This window comes from Populus trichocarpa, chromosome 5 (assembly GCF_000002775.5).
Source record: "Populus trichocarpa isolate Nisqually-1 chromosome 5, P.trichocarpa_v4.1, whole genome shotgun sequence".
In the NCBI taxonomy this organism is placed as follows: domain Eukaryota; kingdom Viridiplantae; phylum Streptophyta; class Magnoliopsida; order Malpighiales; family Salicaceae; genus Populus; species Populus trichocarpa.
In genome coordinates this window covers 6,282,714-6,303,977 of record NC_037289.2, presented here as the reverse complement: position 1 = coordinate 6,303,977, position 21,264 = coordinate 6,282,714, and the positions used below count along the sequence as shown (strand labels likewise).

The 21,264-nt window shown below is 32.0% G+C and overlaps 3 protein-coding genes across 10 annotated transcripts; all 3 read left to right on the top strand.

Annotated features, from left to right (window-relative positions):
* Positions 1-923: 923 nt before the first annotated feature.
* Positions 924-3,925, top strand: LOC7486367 (putative pentatricopeptide repeat-containing protein At5g08310, mitochondrial). The gene has a single exon (XM_024601124.2). It carries the CDS (start codon positions 1,005-1,007, stop codon positions 3,507-3,509), a length of 2,505 nt encoding a protein of 834 aa, XP_024456892.2. The 5' UTR covers positions 924-1,004; the 3' UTR covers positions 3,510-3,925.
* Positions 3,926-6,466: 2,541 nt separating this feature from the next.
* Positions 6,467-12,154, top strand: LOC7456300 (E3 ubiquitin-protein ligase RING1-like). 8 transcript variants are annotated; one of them, XR_008059358.1, is made up of 3 exons: positions 6,467-7,478; positions 7,578-7,641; positions 11,931-12,154. XR_008059358.1 is itself a non-coding variant. In XM_024600418.2 (2 exons), exon 1 carries the CDS (start codon positions 6,565-6,567, stop codon positions 7,447-7,449), a length of 885 nt encoding a protein of 294 aa, XP_024456186.2. In that variant the 5' UTR covers positions 6,468-6,564; the 3' UTR covers positions 7,450-7,478; positions 11,931-12,154. The 8 variants fall into 8 exon arrangements, 2 of the variants coding, with proteins under 2 accessions (XP_024456186.2, XP_024456187.2); XR_008059357.1 differs by having other exon boundaries at positions 11,907-12,154; XR_002981657.2 differs by having other exon boundaries at positions 7,569-7,641.
* Positions 12,155-16,290: 4,136 nt separating this feature from the next.
* LOC7486365 (uncharacterized) lies at positions 16,291-19,147 on the top strand. The gene is made up of 3 exons (XM_002307122.4): positions 16,291-16,562; positions 16,675-16,840; positions 18,735-19,147. Exons 1-3 carry the CDS (start codon positions 16,502-16,504, stop codon positions 18,985-18,987), a joined length of 480 nt encoding a protein of 159 aa, XP_002307158.2. The 5' UTR covers positions 16,291-16,501; the 3' UTR covers positions 18,988-19,147.
* The last annotated feature ends 2,117 nt before the right edge of the window (positions 19,148-21,264 follow it).

Here is a 21,264-nt window from a genome sequence, read left to right as displayed (position 1 = left end):
ACATATATTTAATATAAAAAATCAAGAATTATATATGCTAATAAATAATAACAAATTAAATTTATTGATTTTAATCAAAGATTGAGTTACAAAGTTGAGATAAAAATGATATTTCTTAGAAAAAAAAAATTAAATATTTATTTTAGTTTGAAATTGAGTTCCTAAACTTTTAATTGATTTGAATCATTAAAATTGAATATTATTTTGTCAATTTGAATATTAATTCAACATCAAAATCTATCTTGAACATAACGAGAGCCTCATATAAAGATAACAAAAATAAAACATTAAAATCTATCTCAAATTAATTTAATGTAAAATGATTAAATTTAAAATAAAAAAATTAAGTACCAAAAAATAAAAATAAAAAAATAAAGAAAACATTATGGATAATTATTACAATCTGGATTTTCATTATTTATTTTTTAATATTTATTTAATCTCATGTTATCTTATATGTTGTTGATTCCAAACACCGTTTTATGGTTTACCGATGATTGATTTTGCAAAATTAAACTATAATTATTAAAGAGAATTAAAAATAACTCAATAAAAAAAATTCAAATGAAAAAAAAAATCTAAAGGATCGAATAAAAAAAATTATTTGAGGTGGAAAAATTTTCTCGAAGGATGCAAATAAAAAATAAATAAATGATTTACTGTTCATATAGACATTATTTTTATCCTAAATTTTTTAAGTATAGTAGAATAGAATAGAATTAAGTGGCACGCAGTGTTTCGCAGCGTATAAAAGCATGGGTAAACTTCATTTGCCCCTGTATATTTATAAGTTTACATGTACACCCTTATAGTTTAAGATTCTCTAAAGCTACCCTTTTAATTTCGAAATGTTCCAATGTTGTAAATTTTAAAGTATATGGGTAGAAATAAAATAATGGTGAATCTTTAAGGTCCGAAATATAGGTTACCCTGAAAGCATCCTATATAGAGAAAGTTGCCTCCTCTCAAGCTAGCCGTTGAAAATTGAAAAACCTTGAACGCTCATGGCCTTATCAAAACTCACCATGAAACCCTTCCAAAACCTCTCCAAATCAATAAAAGCCAACAACCCATTTTCCATTTTCACTAAGAACCTGTGTGGCTTTCCCTTAGACTCCAGAAACATCACAAACGACCTCATTTCCATCTTCACAAAACAGCCCTTTTCCCCAAACAACCCTGAATTGGAGAGTCTTGCACCATTACTAAACACTAAAGTTGTTGAAACCGTTTTGAATGGTTTAAAGAACTGGAAAATAGCTCTACATTTCTTTACTTGGGCATCAAATCAAGGTCCATATAAGCACAATGTGTATGCATATAATGCCATGGCTTCAATTCTATCACGTGCTCGACAAAAAGCCCCACTGAGAGCTTTATCTATGGATGTTGTGAATTCCAGGTGCTTGATGAGTCCTGGAGCCTTGGGGTTCTTGATTAGGTGTTTAGGTAATGCGGGGTTGGTTGTTGAAGCTAATTTGTTGTTTGATCAAGTTCAAAAGATGGGTCTTTGCGTGCCGAATAGCTATAGTTATACTTGTTTGTTGGAGGTTCTTTCTAAGTCCATTTGTATTGATTTGCTTGAGATGAGATTGAAAGAAATGCATGATCATGGATGGGGTTTTGATAAGTATACTTTGACGCCGGTGCTGCAGGTGTATTGTAACATGGCCGAGTTTGATAAAGCTTTAGATGTTTTTAATGAGATTCACGATCGAGGTTGGGTTGATGAGTATGTGTTTTCCATCTTGGTGTTGGCTTTTAGCAAGTGGGGTAAGGTGGATAAGGCATGTGAGTTGATTGAAACAATGGAAGAAAAAAATGTAAGATTGAATAAGAAGACTTTTTGTTCTTTGATTTATGGATTTGTGAAGGAGTCTAGAGTGGATAAGGCCCTGCATTTATTTGATAAGATGAAGAAATCTGGTTTTACTCCTGATATTTCACTTTATGATGTGATAATTGGAGGGCTTTGTGTGAATAAAGATGTTAAGAAAGCTTTGTGTTTGTATTCTGAAATGAAGGGATTTAAAATCCAGCCTGATGTGAAAATTGTTACTAAGCTCATATCTTCTTTTTCTAAAGAAGAAGAATTAACGTGCTTTTTTGAGGAAATGCATGAAGATATGGATCCAAAAGCTTCGACTTTGCTTTACAATTCTGTTCTGAATTCTCTTGTGGATAACGGTTCTGTACATAAAGCATACCATCTTCTTCAGGCAATTACGATAGGTAACTGCATTGGTGATGGTGAGATAGGTAAGCTGTTCAGGGGTAAAGCAATGGTCCCCCCTAATAGTACCACATTTTCTATTGTTATTAATGGCCTGATCAAGACTGGTGATTTGGACTTAGCTGTCGGTCTATTTCGAGATATGGCTCGAATTGGTTGTAAACCTGATTTGCTACTGTATAATAATTTAATTGATGGACTTTGCACTTCAAATAGATTGCAGGAAAGCTGTGGGCTTCTGCAAGAGATGGAGGAGTCAGGGATTGAACCAACCTCATTCACTAACAACTGTATATTTGGGTGCCTATGCAGAAGACATGACATTTCTGGAGCCCTTCATCTATTAAAGAAGATGCGTATTCATGGCCACGTGCCATGGATAAAACATTCTACCTCTCTGGTAAAAGAATTGTGCAAGCATGGAAAGGAAGTAGAAGCTTGCAAATTTCTTGTGGATATGGCTGAAGAAGGTTTCCAACCTGATATAGTTGCTTATTCTGCATGCTTAGATGGATTGATCAAGATTCAAGAAGTTGATCAAGCTTTGAAGCTATTTCAGGACATATGTGCTCAGGGTTACTGTCCTGATGTGATTGCTTATAACATATTGATAAAGGGGCTTTGTAAGACCCAAAGAATTGCAGAAGCTCAAAATCTTTTGCATGAGATGGAGGAGAAGGGTCTTGTTCCCTCAGCCGTTACCTACAACACGCTTATAGATGGATTGTGCAAAACTGATCATCTTGAAGAAGCTATGCTTTTTCTCTCCATGATGATTGAAAAAGAAAGGGAGCCCAATGTCATTACGTACTCTACTCTAATAAATGGGTTATGCAATGCTGGAAGACCTGATGATGCTCTTGTGCTTTGGAATGAAATGGGGAGAAAAGGGTGCACTCCTAGTAGTATTGCTTACATGGCCTTCATCCATGGTCTTAGTAATTGTGGTAGGCCAAATGAGGCTCTGGTTTATCTCCGTGAGATGGAAGAGAGAGAGATGAAACCTGACACATATGTTTATGTAGGATTATTAAATGCTTTTCTTGTGGACTCAAACCAACCCTTGGCTTTTGAGATATTACAAGAGATGGTTGACAAGGGAAAATTCCCTGATCTGCATGATAAGAACCATATTAGTGTGAGAAATGCAATACTCAAATTCTCAGAAGATGCCAGGACTTCTTCGAGCATTAAAAATCTCCTTGCAAAGGGCAGCATTCCATCAGCGAGCCTTTCAGTCACCGGAATTACAGATGGAGTTGAGCCTGCTATTTAATGGGAACTGATCGATAACCTTTAATCAAACTGCTGTATGTATAATGAAATGTTGGGTTGAAGAACACGTCTTGCATGCGATATCATACTTGCCAGAATGAGGCTAAAATCCTGCCATTATTCATGCCATCAAACATCTGGTTTTATGCTGGTGTCTGCAGACTGCATCAATGAGATGTCTTGAGAGTTGAGACTTTTGAGCCATTCTTTTTACTCGTATACGAACTTGATTAATCTGTCTGCAGCATTGTACATAAAGAAGAATAGTTCACGTGTATTTCCATGGAATTGAATAGAACTGAACAAAGCAAATAGCCAATAGCAGCTAGTTTGTTATCCATGTTTAATTGAATCGATTGGAGTAGCATTGTTCGTGAATACTTGTAATTGAACCATCAATTCTAGATTTCTTGTTTACCTCTAAAGAAATCATTTTGGTTTGGTTAGTGTTGTAGGATAGAAGAGAAAAATATTAAAGAGATAAAAATTTGTTTAGTTGAAGAGACAAAAACGAAGATATAAAATATATCTTTTTTTAATATTATTTTTTAATGAAATTTTATATTTTCAAAATATATAGAGATGTGTTTTTTTTATCTCTTTTATTTCAAGACAATAACTAAATTGTATTTTAAATCTGAATTGATGGTTGATTTATTTATTTTTTTGCTAGGTTTTTCATGTCTTTCCATGGATAAAAAGAAGAGAAAATTGCATCAAGGCTCCTATAATTTGGTTATTTTTTCACTTTGTCAATATTATTTGGGGAATTACATTTTAGTTTCTAAAATTAATAATTTTATAATACTTTACAATTCTAGCACAAAAAAAATCAACAAAAAACATTAGATTATTTATAGGTTTGTCATTATATTCAATTTAATAATTAAAAAGCTTTTATTTCTTAAAAATAACAAAATTATCACTAAGTTACCGTTGTATTTTGAAAAAATAGTCATTGCGAATAGCTTTATATTTACAAAAATATCATTATATTCATGTTTTTAACAAATGCTAAATATCAAATTCTAGTGCTCACCTACACAAGTTTTTCTCTACAATTCTTCATCATTTTACTATTAGGGCACAAAACTCACTATCATATTGTTGCAATCTAACACACAAAATACATTATACTTTCCACAACACACCAACACAAAATCCAACGCATCTACAACTAACGACAACCAATAACACACATTGCCAACAACAACCTAAAATTTGCTGCACACATTTGAATACATGTTTTCACATTCATCAAATATTAATAGCTTAAAAACTTGCAATATCTTGGATGGATTAAAGTTCAAAAATAAAAAGTGCATGAAATATAAAAAGAAAGAGATAGAAAAGGATTAGCTGTGAAGATATAGGAAACAAATACAGGTAAAAACAAGTTATTCTATATATGCGATGACAAGTCATGCAAGTATACATTCATTGATTTGTGCAAATCTATTAATGACATTAAATTAGCTATTGAAGGGAGAGAAGATGTTAATAACATTGATTGTATACTAGATGAAATGGAAAAAAAAAAATCAAAGATGAATTATATCGAATTTATATCAAGAATCATAATATGAAGGCTAACTTTATTTTATTTTTGAATTAAATTAAATTAATTGATTACATATAAGAATGAGATATTTACTTCATAATACTTTATTTAATTTGTTTCCCGGATCATTACTCTAATGACGCATGCAACCTCTTTCAATGTCATCGTACAACCTTTTATACTGGAGCTAGAATCCTCAAGGTGAATTATTTCTGATGGTCAAGCGGTGTTCATGGTGGAGTCACAATGAATCTCTAATGTGTTTTTTTTTCTCCTCTGGAGTCTTATATTGGGAACTCATTTTTTATAGCTAATTATTGCGCAAAAAAAAAATTGCTTTGATTATTTTCAATTCTTTTTTTTTTAATTTTATTATTAAATTAACTAAGTTTATTGAACTTATTCAAATCAATGAGCTAAAACTCTCTTCTTTTTCTTTTTTATTTCTTTAAAATGTTGGCGTTGCTTGAATATCTTTTTTTCTCTGTCAATTTTTTTCAATTTATTTATTATTGTTATGTTATTTTTTATTCATGGTATTTAAATTAGTCGAGTTTATCAAATCCGAGTAAGTCAATAATTCAAATCTTAATTTTTAAAATTTTTTTCTTTTTAAGAACACTCACATTACTTAGTATTTTTCAAACTTTTTTGTTTTTTTTTCATTAAAAAAGATAGTAAAAAAAAAACACTTTATGGAAAAAGAAAAATTTAGTTTTGTTTTTTAGAAAAGTGTTTTTCTTTTATTTTGAATGGAAAACACTTTCTAGAAATTATGAAAAATTCAAAAACATCTTATTGTTTTTTATTATATTAAATTTGATCCTTAAACTTTTGATTGTTATATTTTTTGTTTTGAATCCTTTTTAATTTTTATTTTTCAATTTATTTCCTTAGAATTTGATTTATTTTGATTTTTATTTTCTTTAATCTTCATCATTTTGATTGTTATTTTTTTTTCTTATCCTTTTTTTAACTGAAATTTTTCATTTATTATATTTGTTTCTCATTCTTTTAATTGTTATTTATTTTATTTAAAATAATTTATGAATTTTTTTTAATTTCATGCTCTTTCAATTGTTTTATCCTTTATTCTTTTAATTACTATTTTTTTATTTGAAATAATTTCTAAAATAATATTTTTTTAATTTTACTTTCTTTTAACTTTTTTATTTATCAAATTTAATCCATATTTTTTTAATAAACTTGAAAAAATAACAAATTATGTTACCGTTTATTTTTCACGACATATTTAACCAATAGAAATTGTTTTCATCAAATATTAAAAAATAATTTTATTTTAAAAAATTTCTTTTAATATAAACTACTTTTCCAAAAAAAAAATTTTACTTTCCCAGCAAAAACAAATGGGCTAAGTAAATATCTAATCCTTATTTTGCTCGAACTATTCTTACTGCTTTCTTTTGTCTCTTCAGGAAAAAGAGGGAAAAAGGTGGGGGGGAAAAACTTTCCCTTTTATAGAAAAATCCCAATCATGTCCTTCACCGGAGCTCCGCCACCACCCGGCGTGACCGCTGCAACAACGACCACACCGAAACAATACTTCTGTTACCAATGCAACCTTGCAGTCTCGATAACTGTCTCTCCCTCTAATGACCCGTTTTGCCCAATTTGCCACGATAGCTTCATAGAAGAACTCGAGGCCCGAAACCCTCAAAACCCGAATCCATTATCCGAATCGGTTTTAAACGACCCTTTTGACCCCTTCTCTTCTCTTTTTCCTCCCCTCTTTCAAATCTCTGGCAATTTCTCTCATCCTGAATTTCAAATCCGACCCGAATTATCTGACCAGAATGCGTTTAACCCATTTGATTTCCTACGTTCTCACCTCCAAAACCTCCATTCTGGTGGTGCTCGGGTCCAGTTCGTGATTGAGAACAATGGGGGCGAACAGGGAGGACTTCGATTCCCAGGTGGTAATTTTGGTGATTATTTTATTGGGTCGGGTTTGGAGCAACTGATCCAACAGTTGGCTGAAAATGATCCGAATAGGTATGGGACACCACCCGCGTCGAAGACGGCGATTGAGGCGTTGCCCACGATGAAAGTTACCGAGGAGATGATGAAATCAGAGATGAATAATCAATGTGCTGTGTGTAAAGATGAGTTTGAGAGTGGAGAAGAAGTCAAGGGAATGCCTTGTAAACATGTGTTTCATGAGGATTGTATAATGCCTTGGTTGAAGATGCATAATTCATGTCCTGTTTGTCGATATGAGTTGCCTGCTGATGATCCTGATTATGAGAATAGAGCCACTGGAGGGCAAGGGAGTGGTGGTGGTAGTGGTGGAGGTGTGGAGAGAAGGTTTACTATTTCGATTCCTTGGGCGTCTGGTGGAGGTGGACAAAGCAGTTCTTGAAAGATTGGATTTTGGAGTGGAGACTTTTGGTGAGTGTTTTTTCTTGTTTTTGTTTTTTGGTGTAAATGTTGTTACTTTTATAAAATTTGGATCGATTGCTTAAGGTGTTTCTGGTTTAGTGTTGTTAGAGGAGTAGTTTTGTGGAGTTAGAATGAATAGACCGGATATCAAGGAATTTGGCATGGTCTTTTGGTGAGTGGTGTTGCTTTTGTTTGTAGTTCTGTTTTAATAGGTGATTTTGTTGTAAAAAGTGTACTGCTTTATGCTTATTTCGTGAGTTGTATCTTGTAAATATTTTTGCTTTGATTAAATTGATATTTGAGTAATTACGATTTTTGAGAAGATTACATTAGGAATTAGATTTCATAAACTTGAGAATGAGCAGGTTTTTCTGTATATGTTTATTTATTTTGTTTATGATCATGTTTATTTTGTGTTTTATGAACTGTTTTTTGGATGTGTTGATTTCTTTGAATATTGATTAAGAGATTCAAGGACTATTTTGTTTGCAATTGTTTGGAGTAGCACCATTCATAAGTTTGAATGCTTGTATTGGAGGAATTGTAGGTTTTGTTTGTGTTTATGTTTTGTAAATTGTTTCTTTTGTAAATTGTTCCTTTGTTGAATTTAAATTGAGCAATTAAAGGGTTATGAGTTAGGGTTGTTATGAGGTTAGAATTTATAAATTGAAGAATGAGTGTTTTTTTTTTTTGCTTCTAAAAAGCGCAGAGGGTTTTAACATGGTTTATCATGTTTAGGTGTTTTGTTGTAAATTTTGTTGATTTGTTTTTTTTTGTGGAATTGAGCTTTGTGATGCGAGGTGTCTTTTTGAGGATAGTTTAGGAAGAGTTAGTTAGAAAAAGCATGTTTTGGGGAATTTTGATGGATTGATGAATTCAAGTAGGAGATGGTTATGATAAGCATTTTTGGTTTGTAGAATGTGGCTAATTTCATTTAGCTATATGGTGTCGGTTAACTAGGCAATTTGCTTAAGTTTGGCTAGTTATGCTGTATGGTGGTCTAAGTTCCTGATTTATTTCAGTGATATGTGGCCAAGGATCATATTTAAGCTTATTATTATAGTGGAAGGCAATTTCAATGGAATTTGATCTTTGAAATTAGAGCAGTTGCTAGGTGAAGAGAGTGCTGAGGAATATTAGATGATTGTAGAATACTTATTGAGTTACATGGTATCTTTTACAATAGTTACATAATGTTGGTAGCATGTTATGATATGAAATGAGTTTTTGCAGGCTATATGGCTTTCTCATTTCCTGATTTCTTAAGTATGATATTTTATTTTAGTATGAGTTTTTGGGTTTTCTTGTTTTCATGACCTTTGTTGTTTCCCAATTTGCTATCTTGATGCCATTGAAGAGAATCTTCCTTTAGTTCTTTTAACTTTTCTTCTTGAAGATTTAGGTGTTTGTTTTGTGGTACATGCTCATTCCAATGACCTTAATTACAAATTGTTGTTTTGGTATTTTGATTTTATGTCATACTTTGCTGCCTTTTCATGGAATTGAACCGAAGAGATTAAGGGTTTATTAGTTTGTGCTTGTAAGGTGAGGTGTTTTACGATTCTTTAGAGGCTCTAGTGAGAAGAAGTGTGTGTTGTATAAGCTGCCTACTATGATGCTTATTATAAGAATAGAGTGCACATGGCACATGGAAATTGAGGGAGTAAGGTGGAGAGTTGGACAATGAAGTGAAGTTTTACTATTTGATTCCCATGATTGTTTGGAGGGAAACAAGGGTATAGTAGTAGAATCCTTTTAAATATTTTCAAAACCTTAATTAAAATAAATCCTTGCCCTTAAAAATAAATAAATCTTAGCTGTCTAAACTACCACCATAAATTTTACATCAATAACTATTGAAAAAAATGTGATTATATGAAAGCTTTTGCAGTTCTATCTCCTGCATCATTCTCATCAGGTTGGAAAAAACTTTTCATCGAGTTGGAACTTGGAACTGATCTTGCCTCAATCATAAGAGTGACCAATTAAAAATCACCAACCCTTTTTTCATTTCAAATACATATCAATAGTGAATAGTAGTTTTATTTCATGTTTAGCATGACAAACTTGTACTTGCAATTCATTTCCTCCCAATTCTTGTCTTGGACAACAAGCAGTATAGACCTCTTTGTATTATCAACTTGCACAACTGACATATAATCTCTGTAAAAGCTTATTTTTGAACATGTATCATGCACGCAATCAAAAGGATCATCATAGTTTAAGCGGATGAATTCTTTTTCTAAAGCAACTACAACTATGCAACCTTTGCATTCAGTTGCTAGTTTTTCATTGTTGTTGTTACCACCTTCTCATCAAGTTCATCATCATAATAGACATTGTAGATTGGTGGAGAATCTCAATCAACATTTATCTTATCATAGATTGGCAAAGAACTCAAATCCATAACTTCTTCTTAACAAATAGTGTTCCCTGCTCTTCAACTCTCTTCTCCCTCCATTGAAGTATAGTGTTTTTTCTCTCCAATTCACCTCGCACCACATGGTTCATGGCTCCAGCATCATGAGAAGAGTATTTACCCTTATGGCTATTTTTCAGGATATGTAAGGGGTTGTGGTCACTTCCAAAGTCTCTTGTAGGGCTTCCACTCTTACTTCCAAGCATGGTTAATACTTCTTGCTTGAGTTGGTCTAGCATCCTTTGCAACACCAACATATCAAGGTTTTGATTGAACATTGGAACTCTCAATCACTTGGTTGTCATCACCAAAATTGGGATTGATTTTGGGTTCTATTGCCGATTGATGTAGAAAAAAAGAAGCAGCAAAAGATAGCTAACATAGTCAAAGGCTGGTTGTCTAGGATAAACAACCAGAAAAAGAGAACAAACTTCTTATAAAATTATTAAAATATCAAAGTTGTTTATTACAGGAGTAGCAACCCTTTAAATATTTGCAAAACCCTAAGTAAAATAAATCCTTGCCTTTAAAAATAATTAAATTTAGTCGTTCAAACTATCAGCTTAAATTTTACTTAAATACACTATTAAAAGAAAAACCTTAATTATATGAAAGCTTCTGCAATTCTAGCCACTGCATCATTGGAGTTGTGCAAACCAGCGTGTGAAGATTTTTTGTGGATTGGAGAAATTGTTGGTAAGTGTTGCTTGCTTTTTTTGTTCATGTTTTTTAGAGTTGTTTATTTGTCATCAATTTCTTGCTCTGGTTAAATTGAGATTGAGAGATCAAGGGGCTATGTGAAGAATATTTTTGGAAATCAGAATTTGAAAGTTGGAGAATTGAGTTGGTCCTTTCCTTCATAAAGTATAGAGGATTTCATGTTTGTTTGTTTGTTTTATGTGTGTGCACGCACGTGCATATGGGCTAGAGAGAACAATGAGTATCATTATAGGATGAGGTCCTTTATGATATATTAGGAAACATCAGTTGGAGGAAGCATGATTTTTGTATAAAAAAATGATACTCTTTTGATGGATAATGGACTTTAATATTAGAATAGTGTTTAATGTTGTGTAATTTGTGAATTAGTTGTGCACTATGGAATGCTGATTGATTTCAGTTAAGGATAGCATGTGTTGTCGAAAAACCATCTCAACCCATAAATTTAAGCAGTTTGATGAGGCTCCAAGAATGATTTTATATTACTCTCTAATACATCCTTCAAAGTGAAAGTTATTTGGGATTGAAATTTGTATGGATCCACCACCACCTTACCTTGTGCTTCATTTTATTAGTTTAATTAGTTAGAATGCGGGTGGTGAAATCCGAACTCGTAACCGTTTGGTCATCAAATTGAGAACATTAATCCTATATGCCATTTGTAATTCTTGAGTTATAATCACTAATACAATGCCATAGATTGCATTGGACTAGTACCTGTATAGAAAGAAAATTCAATGAGAAGGCGATCTCTGAACTTAGAGCAGTTTGGTGAGGGGAAGAGACTGCTGCATGGATGTTGGGTTACTGGAGAAAATTTTTACTGAACCAGCATGATGTTAGACATTTTGTCATGTAATGATGACTTCTGAGAAAGAGTTAGGGGAAAATGTGTAACAGGAGGGTGCTTGTTTTTGGAGACGGAACCAAGATAGGGATTGTTTATGGGGTGTAAATGTTGTTCAATTCTTGTTTTGTGGAATCATTTAAAATTGCATCAAGGTGCAAACGTACCAAAATGCTGGTTCATGATCGTATTTTGAGTGACATATCTTGCTTGAAACATAGCCTACTTCTCTATCATGTGAGTCCCATTGTTTGAAGTAATGGTTGTTTTCCTGCTTTAAAATTCCATCATGTGAAATTCGTTGGATGGCAATGTTAACTACAGTCATTGTTAAGCAGTCCTCTTTTTTCTTTTTCTTTTTCAATTGAGTGTTGATTTTTTACTAGTAATGATTTTTTTTTCCGTGGTTATAATACCATTTTGGAATATTTTGCCTCCATCTTCTTGACAGGCTCTTGGTAACCTGCTTTTGTAGGTGTGGAAAGAATTTCACTCCGAAAAGGATTCTCTTCAGGTGAGTATGGAAGCTGGAAACTGGAAAGCAAGTTCCTGTGTGTAGAAATGATTGAATGTATTTAAGATTTTCATATATTTACATTTTGCAAGTTACTGAACATGGTATATTCAAAATTGTTTTTCTATGTTGTATAGTAACTTTTATAGGTTCTGCATCTTGAAATGCCCTTTTTTCCCTTGTTACTATTCTTTTCCTTGTCCATTGAATTAAATTTAATATACTAGGGATGGGCCAACCAGGCTCTGGCAACTGGCAGGTTATCTCTTCCTTGTCATTGCATATTGTAGTGGTGACTTTATTGAACAAGAAGGACCATTGATGCCTAGACAGAAAATAACACTAGGATTGAGTGGAGAAGGGGATGGTGGATGATGAGTAAGGAGAGAATGATTAGTGGAGTAAGGTGGTAAAAGGGGTTTGATCATTGAAATCACAGATTGTGATTTAGGTCTCGAATATTTTAAATTTAGAAAGCAGCCTCTTGCTGCTGGTGAAGGATTTATTGCATGCACAGAAAGCGTAAGTTTTAAAATAGTAGTTTTTTCTTTTTTGGTGTTCTTAGATTATTATAATATACTAATATTTAAAATAATTTTTAAAAAATAAAAAATATTATTTTAATATATTTTCTAATAAAAAGCAATCATTTTATTGTAGCAAATATTTGATAGTTACTCTAATTAATTATTTTGGATTAAGTATTTCGTGTTTCCGTCCATGTTTCCTCTAGGGGTAGCGTGTATCAGAATATTTCTATTCTTTATTTCACAATTATTTTAATTAGGAATCATAATCATATATGAAAAAGACATGGGCGGTCCATTAAATAGGCAAGTTTCTATGGAGAGAGAGAACTATTTATGAGATAGTATTTATTGTTTCACAAAATATTTTTGGAATAATATCACTCTAATAAAATGGCTGAGGCGGATTGATAGTAATAAGGGGAAATTACATTGAATTTTATATCATTTGATATTTTTTTCATTTTATTTTTATTATTTTAAAAATTATATTTTATATTGTAAAATTTATTTATTTGTAACACTTTAAATTCTTATACAGTTGTTATTAAAAAAATAATAAAAAATATCAAATTACTTATAGAATTGTTATTATATTTTTTTAATAATTAAAAAGTTCTCATGTTAGAACATTATAATTTATTATATATTTATGACATATTACATGCGAGATAATTTAATAATTTAATTTAAATTTTTTTAATTAATTAAATATGTTAAACGTAATTTTTTTTTCAAATAATTAAGATAAAAAAAAAAGAGAGTAAACTATAGAAACTATAAGAGATTAATGTAATTTTCTCTAGTAATAATTAGTCAAAAACAAAAGGCTAGTAAAAGTAAACCTTACCGATCGGATACGGAAGACTCTACGTAGTAGTTACCGACAAACAAAGCGAATTGGATTAAAAGTCTCGATCCAATACCATGATCTACAAACCAATGACACAATTTTTCCCCCCCATAATTTAATATTGTTTTCTATTTTTTATTCCATGAAATTGATTTTTTTTCCAGAAAAATATTTATAATAAATCTGGGTTGTCTACAAGTACTTAATCTAACTATCCATTTCTATGTTCACTGTACAAGATAACAATTTTTTGAAGCGGTTTGGTGTATTTGGCCAGTATAAGAATTAATTTTTATCATGTCAAAAGTTATTCTCGTAAAAAAATTATTCCATTAAAAAAATAGGATAAACTTGTTCAATTCTTTACACAAAGATTAACCAGAGTTGATCTGGGTTAATGTATGGATAAAAATAGTTATTATCATAAACTTAAAACCCGACTTGGAGGTTGATCCGAGTCACAAATAAAGTTGATTATTGATCCAAATCAACGTAAGGATAAAAATTATTATTATTATAGTTTTAAAACACGACTCAGGGGTCGATCAAGGACAAGACCTGAGTCATAGATCAAGAAGGTCAACTCGAGTTGACTCAAATTAAAAAACAAAATCAAAGCAACCTCTTTTTTACCAAAAAAAAAGATAAAGAAAAAATCAATGAATTTTTTACTTGTGTTTTATCTCGGGCCGACCCAGGTTTTTTACTATATCAGATTGAATCAATCATTCCTCTATTTTTTTTTCTTAAACTTAAACTGGTCCAGGTCTCAAGTCGATTGTGTCTTATCCAATGTTTACTAAACACAAAATAAGATAAATTGTCCAGTCCAATCCAAAGTACACCAAACACAAGATAAAAAAGTTATTTATCCACTTCATTTTAGTTTTGTCAAGTCCAGTCTAGTCCAATCAATATTATCCAGCATATCAAATACTATCAAAATAAATTTAGACGAAGATCAAATTAGATCAAGAATTGTAAATACAAAGATTATTATAACCGAATCAATACCAGAAGTGTATTGTAGTTAAAAACCCAAATCATAGGATAAATCATGTATTTAACGTGAATTTCATCTAACAATGTCTTGTTTTAGAATAATTTCATACTTTTTTATTTTTGTTATTATCGTTTTCAGATAACATTCTAAAATTGAGTTGTTTTTAAGTGTATTTAATAAAAATAACATGGTGATCATTGTAAAAGTTATATAGAAAATGTGACTTGCACGATCCATAAAAATAATAGATGGTATATGATGTTCTAGATTATATAAAGTTTTTCTTGAGTGAAAAGCTCAAATGAAGAGTTTTCGAAGTTTTGTTTTTTTATGTGAATCAACATCTTATTTATTATAAATGTTAAATGTGAGTATACCATTAGAAGCCAACGAAGTATTTGATTAAACTATGTTTAAAATTAAGACTTCAACAGTCATTAAGTTCATTAGCATGTTTTAGGTGCATAGTCACAAATCTAATTGTGTTTTATACAAGCATGGTTTATGGAGTTTTTGTATATATTAAATATTTTATCATTGGTTATTAAATCTTTGTTTAAATTATGTTGTTAATGTTATTTTTATTTAAAAAATATGAAATAGATATAACATTTGTTAAATATAATAACAAATGACTAAACTTTTATTTTGATTTCTACAAATAGCTAATAGATTTTCAATATGATATTTATATGAGGTTATTCATTATGTAAAAAATGGAATGACGAGGAGATTTCAAAGGAGAAAGACTAGGGTGTAACTTTTCATTGACATTATCAATAAGCAATGAGATGCACAATATGATGCCAATGCAATGGATAAATATATAAATACCATATTTATACTTCTAGATGTCATTGAGAAATTTGCATATGAAAATCTAATTTTGTAAAGCATGCTTATTAGAGATATGGAGTTGTTCAATAATGTAGAACATGATTTTGATTGAGTATCTGCAAGAAATAATCGCACCATTTGACTCTAAGTACATTATTATTTTCATATTCAAAGTGATTTAAAATATTGTTTTTGAAATAGTCTTACTTATTATTTTTTGCATATAAATAAATGGTGCATGACATATGAAACTTGTGCTCCAGGTTTATAAATGTTGGCTATATGATTTTTAAATCAAATTTGTAACACTTCAAGTTATAAGAGAAATTTGAGTAATTTTTTTTTACATATCCACTCCAAGAAAAAAAATAGATTGGAGTAACATTTTTTACATTCATTATAATTTGAGATTAAAAAAATTATTTTATTTTTTCTAATTTTTCAAATATTATTTTATCTTATTAAGTTACATTGATACTTATATTGTGTTTGTCTTCATTTTGACTATTTAGAAATTATTTAAAAGGATGAAATTATAATCTAATTAATTTTGTGACATTTTATTACACTGAAAATTTGGATGTAAAAGATAATTCATCAATCTTAGCAACGGAAAAAGTGGATATTTTCATAGTGATCTATTAATGACGACTATTAAAGATACTTCCAATGACGATAATGAATGATTTGTAGTATTTTTTTTTTATTTTCTCGGGTTGACCCTAATTAACCTAGATAACTTGTGACCTAGTTTCTTAGTCGAGTTAACTTCTAATCCGAGTTTAATAACTATACCCGTAGCAGCAGAGCGTGTAATTAGTAGTTATTAAACAGAATAAAAAATTTAATGTCATCTTTTTATTAATGTATCAACCTTCAAAACTTTTATCGATCGTTGATTGAAATTTTTTATCTATTGACAAAAAAAAAATGGTGCTTTTTTTATTAAAGCAAAGATAATTAATATTTTAAATAAATAAATCTACTAGTTTTATTTTCAAAAACAAAATTAACAACAATTAATTGAAACTTAGTTTTAGTTAGCCAAAGATGTACTTAAAACCCTAAAAAAAATCAAAGACTACTAGTAAGTATTGAATGATTAGTTCAATAACTATCTGCTAGTGCTTGTAAAAAATTTCTCCGTTAGCTCTTCTTCTCTTTAGCTTTCGACATAATTAGTGTCAGCTTCACATTTCACAGCTTGAGTTTAGGATCCTACTCCATTCGAACACGCGTGCACCGACTCAACTCAAAGCGCTTCGCCGACTCGGCCCGAGCTGAACACAACTTAGTTTCAAGTTTTAACACCATGGAAGGAGATAGCAAAGGAGACACCAACATGGGTTCCCCATCAAATTCACAGCAGACAAGTATAGCATATCTCTCTCTCTCTCTCTTCTTTCTAAATTATGTGAAATTGAAGGTTTAGTCTTTCTAATATTGAAAAGCTTTGTTTTTTGTGTATGTGTTTGTGTCTTTCAGTTTCTGATGATGATGAAATAGATTATTCTGTAAAGCCAGAATTTTATGATCCAGAACTTGATGATAAAGATGAATTATGGGTTCAAAAGAAAAGGAAAGGAAGTAATTCTGATGCTGTTCTTAGTTGTCCTGCTTGTTTTACCACTCTTTGCCTTGATTGTCAAAGGTATGCATGTATTTTAAGTCTTTGCTTGAATTGGGATTTTGTTTATTGAATGGTTTACTTGATTTAGATGGTAAAGAGAGATGTTTTGATTGATGTTGTCACTAAATTATGGCTTAGACTTGTTCACTAGCTTGCCTGTGCATCAGTTGATATAAATTAATTATACCAAGTGTAATTATCTATGTTTTTTTGTGTGTGGATTGTACCATTCAGGATAGATGATGCTTGGAATGTGGTGCTTGGTTGTAGTTGGCTGTGTGAATCCTATACATGAGATGAAGTGGTCGGCCATTGGAGACAATATTTTGGGGTGCCTTCAAAGGCATTGAGAAGTGCAAACAGTGTTAAAGCAGATGTTTCACAACACCCTGCTGCAAGTCTGGATGTTCGAAACATCCGCTTCAGTGCTGTTTCTGTGCCCTTTCAATGCCTTTGGTTTTTATAAGGCAACTAAGAATTTACTCCATGGATATGGTAGCTTATAGGTGTCGTATCTTTCTAATCTTAAAAGGTTCTGACTATGAAGATGCACCTACCTTCTCTGCATTGAAATGGGGTTTCTTTATATTGCAAGGAACAAGGGGTTTGTTTTCTTTTGAAATAGACAAGTGGCGTTAGAGTGGACTTTTGTGGAAGTTATAGAAGCAAGTTCAGCCTAAAGTAGGAACATCACTATGTAACTTGTATCTTTCTTTATATATATATATGAATTTATCGTTGATCAATTAAAACAGAAATTAGCCTCTTACAAACCAAGAATATATGCTACAAACAAAGTTGAACAGCAATCAAGAATAAACTACGAAAGACTATACTGTTATGTCAGCATCGATTTCCTACAAACTTTGGCATGTTCAGAATAGACTTCCAAGTAAAGAGACTATGAAATAACTTGGAAATATGAAGGGGTCTCCATAGTAACTTGAACCAGTACACCATTTTGCTTTTCTTTTACCTGACAAAGTTCCAAGCACCATAGGAGATAAACCCATCTGGACTGAGTTTTCCCATGAAATAATATCATCTGTCATAGAATAAAGATAGATAGAACTACTGATTGAATTCTGAATTTCCATCTTGGAGTCTGATCTAAACTTGTGCTAGAACATGCTGGCAAGCGCAAGTACTTAAAACATATTAGAAACCTGTTTTTCTCGACTGTTGAGAATAGCAGTAAGAGCATGTATCCTGTAAACTATGTGGATGAACCATGTCAGTGACAAGTAGTATTTGAGCACTAACATATTTACTTCTTTAAAATGAAAAAAAAATAAAATAAGCATGCATCTAGTATTTGGTTCTGTGTTCATGCTGATTCAATTTGATGCATATTATGTCAATACCATGTTTGTAGTTCATGAATGTATGATTGGGACATGAAGCTGGTCCAGCACTTAATGTTAAGTATTTGGAAGAGGATTTTGATTTGGGATGCAAGGACAGGAATTTTGCTCAAGTAAGATGATTCCCAAGTTCTAAAGTGTGTTGTGAATTCTTTCTTGCATTTGATTGATTACAAGTACAGAGTAGCATGTGATACTGCATTAATCACCACCACATGTCAATTGGCTTTTTCTGATATTCTGAGTCTTGATAAAAGTTTGGTGTGAGTGTTCTGTGCCCCTTCCTTGTCTGCATAGTAGAGAACACTTCAGTTTAATTGTTTTTTACAAAGCTATACTTGCATCAATAGCAGGACACAGATATTTAATCTTTCCAGAGGAATAGTGTAGTCTTTTTTGCACTCTTTTAAACTGGTTCCCATAATACTAATTATGAAGCCGATGTATGTTTTTTATCCTTGGTTTTGCACTGATTGCATCACGCAGAAGTTTTTTTTTTTTTCAGCTGAGTTTTTGCATTTAGCTTAATACTTTTGATTGTTGTGTTGCAGGCATGAAAGATTTGTGACCCAGTACAGAGCAATCTTTGTCGTGAACTGTAAAGTTGACAGTAACAAAGTACAGCATAGCCGTCAAAAACCAAAGCGAAACAAAAGGAGTAGAGAAGCTGGTGAGAATGAGGCCGATCTTGCTGATGGTGAAACATTCAAGGCAGTATGCTGTTCGGTTTGCTCAACAGAAGTTGGTGTCATTGATGAAGATGATGTTTATCATTTCTTCAATGCTCTTCCTAGTGAATCTTGATTCTTGACACACTGGGTCTATCGTGTACTCTCTCACACACATGAATTTTGCAGTTCAGTTTTATCTTGACGGTTGTGAGTCTGTTAACTCTACTGACAGGGATTTTGTAACTTTTGACATGAAAGCTTTCTGACTTGGACATATGCCTTTTCATGTACAACACCCAGTGTTCTCAATTACGTTGGTCTTTGCCTACAAGGTCTACCATATACCTATAGCATGCCTTCAATGACTGATCGAAATAAACCATTTTAGCCATTATCGTATTTAGCCATTATCGTATTTATGTGCCAAGATTTGAACATGAGTCTTACCTTCTCTCCTTTGCAAGAAAACATTATGGAACACCTCGATAAGCATTCCATTCATCTTTTGCATACAAGGACTTCCAAGATCAAAAACGAAGTTTGCAGCCGTTGCTAGGGTTTTTAAGTTCCTTGAGCATAAATTGTTGCTAGGGTTTTTTTAGTTCCTTGAGCATAAATTGTCTATTGTTTCTGTCTTGGTAGCCTTAGCTGTATCATGTTCTTTCTTGTCTTCTATAATAATGCTTTCTCCTTTGCTAGGTTTTTTGAGCTCCCTGAGCAAATCTTGTTAGAGTTATTCTAGCAGTAACCAACAACTCCTATTTTCTAGTATACTTGGTGTCTAATTTAAATTCAAATACAATAGTGGATAGGCAATACGTATGTTACCCATATACAAGTGTACTATAACAGAATTATACACAAGCAATACAGGAATTATCTCCGACAATAATCTTTTTTTCTCATAATTCTTTGATAATTGTTCTCAACCAAGCTTCTCCTTCACTGTCAAATTAAACCAAAGAAATTATGTTGTCTGGAAGACTCAGTTTGAGCCATTGCTTAACTGTGATAAATTGAAAGGATTCATTGATGGAACTAGCCTTGCGGCTCCTCCTCTTATTTCAAACTCCAGCACCTCAACACTTGAGTCAAATCGGGCCTATGATGACTGGTTCAGGAAGGATCAACATTTGCTCTCTTGGATTCTTTCTTCTATTTCTGAGGAAGTATTTACTTATGTGGTTGGATTAAAGACTTCTTTTGAAGCTTGGCAGTCCCTAGAAAAGGCCTTTGGTTTTGTTTCCGAAAATAGACAGCTCCAACTTCAGGACCTCACAGCTGAAGACTAGACTGTTGCTCGATTTTTTAAGGAGGCCAAGTATATTTATGATTAACTAGCTGCTTCGGGTCATGCACTCTCTCCATCTGAATTCAGTGCTATTATTTATCGGAATCTTGGCAGTGAATATCATAATATTAATGCTGCATTTTCAATGCAAGGTAAGCAAGTTTCATTCTATGATTTACATGTACAGCTTTTGGCTCACGAGATTTTGATCAACATCTCGAAGAACAGAAGTCCTGCTGATATTGTGCAGAAATCCAATATTACCGGTGGTCCTTGTCAGCAAGTCTCTTCTGGTGGCAACTATTCTCATGTCAACTCTATGGCCATGGTTTTTCCGGTAATCAACACTCGGGTGGATATCAAGGACCATGACAGAATACTAACAGGAACAGCAGGTTCAATAGGAAAAGGGGTCCTTGTCAAATCTGTAATTGGAACAATCACACAGCAGCAACTTGCAGAAAGAGGTATGAACCGAGGCAAACCAGATCGTGCAACAATTCAGCTCCTTTACTTCCAAATCCATCAGCTGCTCACTATTCTGATTTTCAAAGTCAGCAAAATGACAACATGTCAATCTGTCCTTCAACTATACGGCTGCTACAAATCATATTACTACATATTTTGTCTGTGAGCTCCATGAATCTTGTATATAAGATTTATGGACTTAAACAAGCTTTCACGAGCTTGGTTTTAGAGACCCCAATTTTCTTTGCACATTTGGCTTTCTGGGATCCAAAACTGACACTTAATTATTCATTAGAAACAGAAAGCTGTGAGAGTTTTATTCTTATTTATGTAGATAACATTACTGTGATCGGCAATAATAGAGTTGTTGTCCGAACAACTATCAAAGTTGTTTGGAAAGAAATTGCAATCAGGATCTTGGTGGTTTGCATAAATATTATTTTTTTAGTGCAGGTTCACAAGACTCCTAATGGTACGATACTCTTACATTATAGATATGCCTGGACTCCCACTGGAAAAATATTGTTTGAAAAGAATTTGGTAAAATAATATTTTTTTTTATCACTTTTTAGAAAAATGATATTTAGTAAATGTAGCGCTTTTAAAATATGATAAGATGAAAATCCAATCATCTAGCTCAACTAGTCAATT